The 10,622-nt window shown below is 34.8% G+C and overlaps 1 protein-coding gene across 1 annotated transcript; it reads right to left on the reverse strand.

Annotated features, from left to right (window-relative positions):
* Window positions 1–1,042: 1,042 nt before the first annotated feature.
* Window positions 1,043–5,609, reverse strand: LOC123721193. Its single transcript, XM_045679060.1, has 2 exons — window positions 4,481–5,609; window positions 1,043–4,401 (listed from the first exon to the last, which is right to left on the reverse strand). The coding sequence occupies exons 1-2, from the start codon at window positions 5,607–5,609 to the stop codon at window positions 1,043–1,045; spliced, it is 4,488 nt and encodes a 1,495-aa protein (XP_045535016.1).
* Window positions 5,610–10,622: the final 5,013 nt, after the last annotated feature.

A 10,622-nucleotide genomic window follows, 5' to 3' on the forward strand; every position in this document is an offset into this window, starting at 1 on the left:
GTTCATGATGACGAGTTAAAAATATGCCAATCATGATGACGTTCAATATTTCAGAATATTTATTAATCACCGTTGCTTTCTGAGACCAAAAACTGTTCATAAAACATATCGTCATCCTTGTTTACATTATCTTTGACATAACATTGATTACTTTATGTTTTAAACGGAGATTTTCGTTTCAGAAAACCACGGTAAGTCATGAACACAAAAACATTTTATAGTAATAAACGTAAAACGATGCACGTAAATTAATTAAACTTAATTTTCTTTGACTCCTCTTATTCTTAACAAAATTTGGCAATCAAATTTAAAACGATAAGTAACATAAACAGTATTAAGTGCATTATAAATCAAATAATTATTTAATCAGCTTTTTGTTTACTTTACAAAAAAATATGAATATATACAGCAAATGTAAATAAGTAATAGAATGGCTTCAATAAATTATATTTTAAAATTTTAAATAAATAAATTGTGCAAAGATCCAAGTCATTGTCATCGTGTTTATTGTGTTAAGTCATTGTTATAAGGATTTTGAGCTTACAATCAAATTGTAAGCGGATCAAAGTACAAGTCATTATTAATAGTATTTCCATTCTGAATATTGCGTACTGTGTTGCACAATATTACACAATTTAAATCAATTATTATTACGTATAAGATAATATTTTTATGTACCGATCCTAAGCACGGCCATTTTGTTGTGGTAAATATGATTTTTTTTTAAAGACAAACTTCGGCAATAGTTATTGGTAATAAATGACTACAGTGAGGTTCATTACTTTTTATATTATATTATACTAGCGGACCCGACAGACGTTGTCCTGTACACACGTCTTTAATTTCATACTTTTTTTTAATGAGCTGAAACAATTTGGACCGCTTTGATGAAAATTATTATTGAAAAGTTATTACTTTGTTAAATAAATAACAGCATCGTAAATGAAAACTTTAAATCATTTTAATGAAAGGTGAAAAAGCTTGCACTCAAAACATTTTATAACATATATATTTATTTATTTTTAATTTACAAAAACTTAATTTATCGTAATGCCATTGGATGTACAATATTTTTAGTTAGTCCATGAGGAGTATAAACAAACAAACTCGATGGTTTTCCAACTCTGGAACACGCAACGTACAATTGGCCGTGAGAAAAACACGGATTTTCTAAATCTAAGCCACAAAATGTCATCGTTTGACCTTGTGACTTATTAATAGTCATAGCATATGCCAAACGGATCGGAAATTGTAAGCGTTTAAATGGTATAGGTGAATCTGAAGGAATCATTGGGATCCGCGGTAAAAGTACAATTTCACCTTGGAATTTTCCAGATAAAATATTCGCTTCAATAATGTTGCCCATGATTTTTTTTATAACTAATCGCGTGCCATTACACAATCTCGGGGCATTTAAATTACGAAGCAAAATTATAGGTGAGCCAATCTTCAGTCGCAAATTATGTGGTGGCATTCCAGGTAAATCTAAAGAATTCAAAAATTCTACTGGATAGTTGACCACTTCGTCAGGATCAACAACGGTGTCAATTGATTTAAATGTAATTTCATTACCAGGCAATGACTGTTGTATTTTAAAATTGATGGCGTCTACATCTAAATTTTTTGCAGCTAAAATAGCTCGCTCTCGTAGCCATTCATGATTAGTATAGTTATATCTTAAATCTGGAAAGATACTATTTATTAATTCATCTTTGGTAGCCACCATGTTGCAAAAGTTCTCTGGAAATTTAATAAATTGGGTATCTTCATACAGTTGAATTTTACCGTTGCCAATGTCTAACAATTGTTCAGAGAATCCTGACGCTAATGGATCATTTTGTAGTTGAACGCGCATATTGATAGTAAGGCTCAATTTACTGACACTCCGCCATAGATAAGATTCCTTCAAACATGCGTTTACTTCGTCTGCATATGTCGCACGTGGAATTACTGGCAATGTTTGCCTGAAATCACCAGACAGTAGCAGTAGAGCACCACCGAAAAGCCTAGTATTATCTTTGATATCCTTCAGGGACCTGTCGAGAGCATCAAGCGAATGCTTGTGGGCCATTGTACATTCATCCCAAATAATAATTTTGCATTTTCTCAAAACTTCAGCCATGCCGGAATGCTTCTTTATGTTACACATTGCTTCGGGATTTGTATGAACATTCAAAGGTAACTTAAGTGCTGAATGCGCAGTCCGTCCACCATCAAGTAACGTCGCTGCAATGCCTGATGAAGCAATGGCCAATGCAATATGATTTTGTGATCGAATGCGCGCAAGTATCAGTGAGATGAGAAAGGTTTTACCAGTGCCACCTGGTGCATCCAAAAAAAAGAATCCACCTTGTTGTGCTGCAATTGATACGTTAATTTGATCATATACATTTCGTTGTTCAGCTGTAAGCAATTGTTCATTATTAGCAACAAAAGTAGCCAACGAAGTCTTATCAAACTGGTGTTCACGTTGAACATCACTGTTGATGATATCTACTGCTGGGCGGTTCGGCGCCGGCATGCCAAAATGGATGAGTGGCATGTTTGAAATAAGAATACAAATATCCTCAATCATAATTAAAGCCTCATTGTATATTTCTGCGGAGAATTGAATATCAGGATTTTGATTAGTAATTCTAATCCGATGCAAAATATCTTCACTCATTGAGTCTTTATATTTGTTCCAGAGAGCAGATGCTTCAGACGGAAAACACGTTGTTAATATTATTGAAAATAATTGACGAATTTGTTGTGGAGATGAGCTCAGTGCTGCATCTGCAAGTGTGAGATCCCAATGGTTATCATCCTCCAATAAATGTAACTCACGACACGCATCGAAGAAAGTGTCGTATAAAATACCATTGACTTTTCGTAAATATTGGAAGGATGTCGGTCCAAGAACATTAACCAATAACAAACGCAAAAAAAAACATTCGCGTTGCTTAGGATGAACTGTATATAGTCGACCTAAAGTATTTGTCATAAATATGTCGGCGAATCCTGTGACTGGAATCCCTCGTTTTCGTGGTTCCCAATTTTTCGATTGCTTATTCCATGTAAAAAATTTAGGAACATCAGTATACATTAATGTTTTTGCGAATTGACCAACAACATCTTGTCGATTACAAAGATTGAAAAATTCAGTAAGAGTTGTTTTTGGAGCCGTTAATGCTTGTTGTAGTGCAGTCTGTTCTGTAAAATAAACACGCTGTCCGTTTTCAAGATGCACAGCCAAATGTATAACTGCAGGATCCCTTTCATGTATAGGAAACGTAAAAATGCGCCAGACAGCTTCATTGCTACTTATGTATCGACCCATTTGATAACGTGTTATTTCGTCATTGTCATTTACATTTTGAACAGCAAATATAGCTTTATCACTGCCCTTGTGAACGTACTTACAAATGTATTTGATAGATTTCACCGAACTGCACAGTTCAACGTTTATGTGCGCTTTATAGGTTTTGCATAGTAATGGCGAATATGGAACCACCCACCGATTATCAATATCTACTCTTACACCGTTTGACAGTCGCAATTCATACGATTGACCGCCATTATCTACGTCTCTGCGCCGGTAAGATGGATAACCGTCAATATTGGTGATAGTATCAGTTTGACATGGTTTTGGAAAACGTTTCGTACATTTTCCATCATTCATGCATGGTGACATCATGTTTAGAGTACCGCATGGACCATGAATCATATTAGTAGTAACAATGTTAAACAGTTCTTGATCAACATTCGGATCTGGAATTTCCGCTGAAATAATTTTGTCAATTTCTTCTGGGCGTACTTTATCCACCAACCAAATCAAAATATGCGCATGAGGTAAACCTCGTTTTTGCCACTCAACAGAGTAAAGCCAACAACGTGTTTCACCAAAAACCGAGTAATGTGTGATCAAATTCATCAAAGATTTTAATTTTTGTTTAAAGACACGCGCAGTGATATCGTGGCGATGCATCGATGTTTGACCTGACAACAGCAAGTTTTTGATTTCATCCCAATTTGGATTACATGTAAATGTGATAAAAAGATCTGGTCGACCGTATGCACGTACGTATGTCATAGCGTCTTGAATATATTCTTGCATATGACGTGGACTACCAATATATGATGATGGGAGAATATATGTGGTACCGATGTTGTTAATGACGTTTGTTGCATCTACATTACCGATTACTGCATCACGCAAATGAATATACTCTTCAGCTCGAAGTTTTGCTTGATTGAATTTTATATACCTTAATCTTTCACTTTCAATTTTTACATACATATCGACGATGTACTGATGAAATAGCTGTCTACAGCGGAGAATATTATTATCTTCATTAGCACGAATCATTAACCGATATGCGTAGAAATTCATGGCACTAACTTTCTTGGTCAGTTCTTCACCTGTAAATAAATATAATTATGAGATAAACAAAAATTATTTATTCAAAAAAAAAATTGTAAGATAATCTATAAGTTGTACCTGTAGTTGGATTCCGTTGTTTAATATTTAAATGATATCCGTCTTCTCCTTCCCAAAATATTAACGGATACTGCAAAGCATCGTAAGAACGATGATTGTCTTGAATTATTTGCATCGTATTATCTCTGCGTTGTATGCGAATGTCTCTACGTTCACATGGGTCACCAGCCATAACAACTGCCACTTCATTAATGGTTGGAACATTATATGTGCCTGCGTGCTCTCCATAGGGTACTTTGTCTGCTTTAATAACAATGACATAGTTATCGTTTTGCAGTCTGTTAGAAAGAGTCTTGAACAATTGTACTAATTGGTTATGGTTTTGCAAAAACCTTTCCAAAATGTCCACAATTTCTCGTTCCTCCATCTGTTCTATATGGTTGTAAACGCAGCGTGTATGTGATTGTTGCTCTTCATTCCCCATAAAATAAATTTGTAAAAATTTTGGATCGGCATCAGGCATTGGAAGTAACGAACCAATTTGGTGATATACTTGGCCTTGAATTTTGAATGTGGATTCAAAATTACGGCCATCTTCATTATGAATAATTTTTGTTGCTGCAAATGATGTCATTTGGAAGCATGAATTTAATTTACGAATTTTCCGTAAAAATAATTTCGATTGAGATGTGATTCCAGCTAAAAGCGTTTTTAAAGGTTCTGGTGGTGGTTTTAGCGGTGGCAGTGATATTTTTCCAGATGCGCAACATAAACCAGCTGATTCACCTTTGTACTTGAAAGCATGACAATGTTGACACTCTTTGTCCATACTACCAATCGTGATCAATGCATGTGATGAATAATCTATTTCAGGATCATATTCAAACGCGAGACGATTAAGTGATGCTCGTGCCAATGCTCGATTATCTTGTACTCGCTGTTGGTTACGTTCTCTATGTGCGTTGGTCGCTCGTTGACGTGCCTCTCGTTGTCTTAATGTATTAGCACGAAGACGTTGAGCACGTTGCTCTAAATTTTCATTTGCACGTGTACATGCAGCTCGATCTCTTAAATTTACATTATCCATAGAATGTTCTTCTACTGTTCTATTCAATCGATGATCATGAACTAATTGCGCGTGCTGAGTACGTCGACCAATATTTCTTGCTCTTCCACGAAGACGTGGCATTTTTCTACAAAAATAAAATATTGCAAAATAATATACAATGAATATGAGTTACTTATTGATAATGAATTTTTAATTTATTATGACAAATATAATGACAAATATATGACAAATTTTAGATAAAGAACATGTAATCGCATTTTGTGAGTTTTTTTATTTAATATCTCCAAAAAGGAATTAATTGTCAATAAAAATAATTAAAAAAATTCAATCCTCTAACTACACAAATAAACTTGAAGGTTATACTCACTTCGATTCCGCACTAAATTTACAAAATGTATAAGTTATTTATATACACTTCAGAACTCTTCGAAAACTAATTACATTAAATATTTTAATTAGCAACTTCACTTGAATAACACAATTATAACACAAAATAACGAAATACTTTTTCAAATTGATCGTAGCACTATCTGTCGGGACAAACTAAAATTAAAATAGAATAATATTGAATGCGATGATAGCGCCATCCGTCGAATCTGATGTAAAACATTCCAAAATCAAAAACTCCTTACAAATAAAAATTAATTAAAAAAACATCTGAATTCACAAAATTATTTATACACACTTCAAAACTCTTTAAAAAATAATTACATTTAATATTTTAATCAGCACATGAATTGAATAACAAAATTTTTTTCAAATTAATCGTAGCACCATCTGTCGGGACAAACTAAAATTGAAATAGAATAATATTGAATGCGATGATAGCGCCGTCCGCCGGATCTAATGTAAAACATTCCAAAATCAACAACTCCTTATAAATAAGAAATTAATTGAAAAAACATTTTCCAGTAGACCAAACTGTAAATCTAAACCATTCTCGAATCTCCACGAACACACACAAAAAATTTCATCAAAATTGGTCCAGTCGTTTAGGAGGAGTTCAGTCACATACACACGCACACAAGAAATATATATATTAAGATATTAACTGATTGCTTGTTCTTGATTACGATCCTCTTAGGACCGCCATACACAGATGACTTGTATCTTTCGGTAGGACTGCTTTATGCGATCAGAATACGACTGCATTTTTAGCAATTGCAAACTCGAGAACTCGCTTGTAAGTGTCGATATTGAATATTTGAAACAGCTCGTGTATGGCGATCCTTACTATTTTACGGTCAGTTCGCTGCTTACTTAGGGACAAATTGCCGAGTTGATTGTCTTATTTCAGCCGGATATTAAAGTTCGTCGACATCTTCATTACGTACTGCGCTTAGTAGGGGATTAAAAGGTCTTTTTAGACGCTACCGGATTTGTAGTTGTGTTAAAAGCGACAAATTAGTTATAATATAATCTATTTACTAGCAAGTTTGTTGCGGCAACGTCTTTTAATATTATTCTTTGAGATTCTGTCTAGAATAACAATATTTACTCCAATAATAATGACAAAATTTGAATGCCTTCAGCGATAAGGTTTAATTCTACATTAAAACCTTATCTTAACTAAGGCACAGGAAATTCATTGATGTATATTTGTATCTTACTAATATTATAAATGCGAATGGATGGATGGATGGATGTATGTTTGTTTGAAAATATCTTCGGAACGGCTCAATGGATCTTGATAAAATTTGGCACAGATGTAGAACACAGTCTGGAAGAACACATAGGTTGCTTGTTAATTTTTTTTTAACAAAATGTTAGTAAATTAAATACTTTTTTTTTTATAAGAGAAGGGGGCAAACGAGCAGCGGGAATATATAATTCCAAATAATCAAAAATTAATAACATTCCAAACACGTTCTTTGTTCATGTAAAGCCTTCTATGTGTAATTTCAACTAACCATGGGATGTTCAATATCAAACAACATTTAAATATCGACCAGTAATTGAGTCATTATTTCTGGCAACTGATTAAAAAAGGGAAATAGGTTTAAAAATAAAACACAAATAAGTATTTGCTTAAGTCGGAACTGGAACAAGATGACATCAAACTAATTTGAAATCGCTTGAAGCGACGAAATGGTAAATTGTCAATTTCACTTTTAATTAGTGCCTATTTAAATTTTTGTAACGTTATTTAGTTCTTGTTATAATATTTGTGATATTTGATAATCATTTACACATAGAATTTATTTCATCATCAGCTCACTATATTTAGAGAGGTAGCTAATGCACGCTTGGCTATTTGCTGGCAATTTTTTTTCTGGACTGACGACATCGCGGGTTCAAATATTTTCTATAACAAGCAACTGTGGATTTCAACTGCAGTGACAGTGTCAAAAATGTAAAGGATAATAATGTATGTGACATCCAATCCCCTAAAGAGTAAAACTGTGTTTTCTTTCAATTAACCTGGAAATAAGCTAGTGATGCAACGGAAGTGTCTTAGCGGAACCAGAAACGGAAACAGATGTCAAAAATAAATTTTAGCAGAAACGGAAACGGAAGCGGATGCGGAAACAGAAGTGTAAATAATATAAAAAAAAAACATATTTACAAATTTTTTTTTTTGGTAAAAACAGTTTGTATTCGTTTTTAATTTATTAAGGCATTGGATATCGGTGTCCTTTAGCCTTCAATGTATGTATTTTACTGTGCTGCAATAAGTTAAAATGCGTGTAGACAAACGGAGGCTTCTAAATATTAAAACCATTTTATAAATATATTTCTTTATTAATACATTCACTGCTGACCACTCGGTTCCGAGTGGGCAGAGCTATTAGTAGCGGCGCCTCCCCCTCGGATCCGAGCGAGGGGCCCGTTCACTTTGTAGTAGCCAGTAAGCCGCCGGCGTTTGAAGTGAGTCCATGTTGCTTTGTGTGGCCACTCTGGCAATATAGTCAACTAACGAAAAATAGTATTAGTTTTATTCTTACAGTGTTACAGTGATTAGTACCACGTTCGTACGAAAGCAAACATACAAATATCTTGTATCACATGAAGCTAAGTCTGAACTTTATGTTATGTATGTATATTTTTTATGTATATATATATATATATGTGTATGTCCTGTATGTGTGTGTGTATGTATATGCGTTTTTTGTGTATATGTGTGTGTGTATACGTGTGTGTATGTTTTACTCAATATTCTGGAATTTGATGAAAAACTTGACTTTGTCAAAATCTTGTAACATATTAGTACACAGAAATGCGACCGTGGATCAAATATCTACATATTAGTGAACTAAACCATTGCCATCCCTAGCGCTCAAAATGATGATCCCTAGCGCTCAAATGCAAAAATGTGTTTTTATTGAAATAATTATAATAACATTGTTAATTTATCTATATGTTCAAGCATTCCCAGGTACTAAATAAAAATTCACCATTAAAAGTTTTGGCTCCCAGCTGTTACCTTTTTTTATTTTGTAAACAGTGAATGTGTTAAGTATCAAATACACCAAATCTAGATTAGAAAAAGATATAATTATTAGGCGTCGGTGGCTCGTGACACTTGACTTGCAATCTGCAGGGCCTGGGTTCGAATCCCGCCATGTACCAATGTGTTTTTCGATTTACATATGTACATTTATCCGACGTTCTTACGGTGAAGGGAAACATAGTGATGCTGTCTGCACATATCTGAGAAAAAATTCAATGATATGTGTGAAGTCAACTAGGCTCCGAGCCCCTCAGTGGGGATGTATAGTGAGCTGATGATAATAAAGATGATGATATATTAGGTCCTTACATATGAAATTGGCGTTTTGTATGGGAGGAACAAAAAGTCGAATATTTTTTAATATAATATATTTAATTAATCAAAGTATGAACCATTATTTTCTATGCACTTTTGCCATCTCATAGGTAGTTCATTGATCCCTTTACTAAAAAAACCAGTCGGACGGGAATCAATAAAATCTTTGAAGGCGATTTGGACTGCCCCATCGGAGTTGAATTTTGTCCCTTGCAAGAAGTTATCCAAATTTCGAAAAAAATGGTAATCTGTTGGAGCAAGGTCCGGGGAGTACGGAGGATGTCTTAGACTTTCCCATTGAAGCTCTTCTAATTTAGTAGCCGTCTGTTGCGCAGTGTGTGGTCTAGCGTTGTCGTGAAGCAGCAGTGGCGTGGAGCGATTGACCAGCCTAGGTTGTTTAGCCGCTAGCTTTTCCATCATGGTTTGCAATTGCTGACAATAGACATCAGCCGTAATAGTCTGGCCAGATTTGAGAAAACTGTAATGAACAATACCGACACTAGTCCACCAAACGCTTACAAGTAACTTTTTTGGGGTTAATTTTCGCTTGGGGCAGGATTTGGCTGGCTGGCCAGGATCCAACCATTGCGCTGAGCGCTTCCGATTATCGTAAAGAACCCATTTTTTATCACAGGTAATGATTCGGTTTAAAATACCTTCATTATTGTGCCGGTTTAGTAATGTAACGCAACAGTCGACGCGCGTTCGCCGGTTTGCTTCAGTCAATTCGTGAGGTACCCACCTTTCAAGCTTTTTAATCTTCCCAATTTGCTTCAAGTGAATTAAAACAGTTTTATCACTAACATCGCAGCCTGCAGCTAACTCGGACGTGGTTTGCGATGGATCCGCTTCCACAATAGCCTTCAACTCTTCATTATCAACTTGAGTCTCAGGCCGTCCACGGGGCTTGTTCTGCAGATCGAAATTTCCAGAACGAAAACGTTGGAACCAAAAACGAACTGTGTTTTCTTTTGCAACACGACCGCCATACACATCATTCACCCTTCGAGTCGTTTCCGCAGCACTAGTGCCACGGCGGAACTCGTACTCGTAAATAATGCGATATTTTAAGTTTTCCATTTTGTAAAATGAGTGACGCAAACAGAAAAAAACAGAAGAAAAAAAACAAATGAATGACGGTCATCGAACCACAAATACATGAGTCTATAGCTGTACAAATTTGAATTTGGAATTCCTTGCCAAAAAGGAGAAATTCGTGATTAAAGTGGCCAGTACGAAAAACGCCAATTTCATATGTAAGGACCTAATATTACATGGTTATCACTTATTCAAAAGTACATTTAATAACTCGTAAGAATGAAATAGTCACATTTTGCCAGTTGTCAAATTTTATATGGACAACTAGA

The sequence above is a fragment of the Papilio machaon genome, chromosome 8 (genome assembly GCF_912999745.1).
Source record: "Papilio machaon chromosome 8, ilPapMach1.1, whole genome shotgun sequence".
Taxonomy (NCBI): domain Eukaryota; kingdom Metazoa; phylum Arthropoda; class Insecta; order Lepidoptera; family Papilionidae; genus Papilio; species Papilio machaon.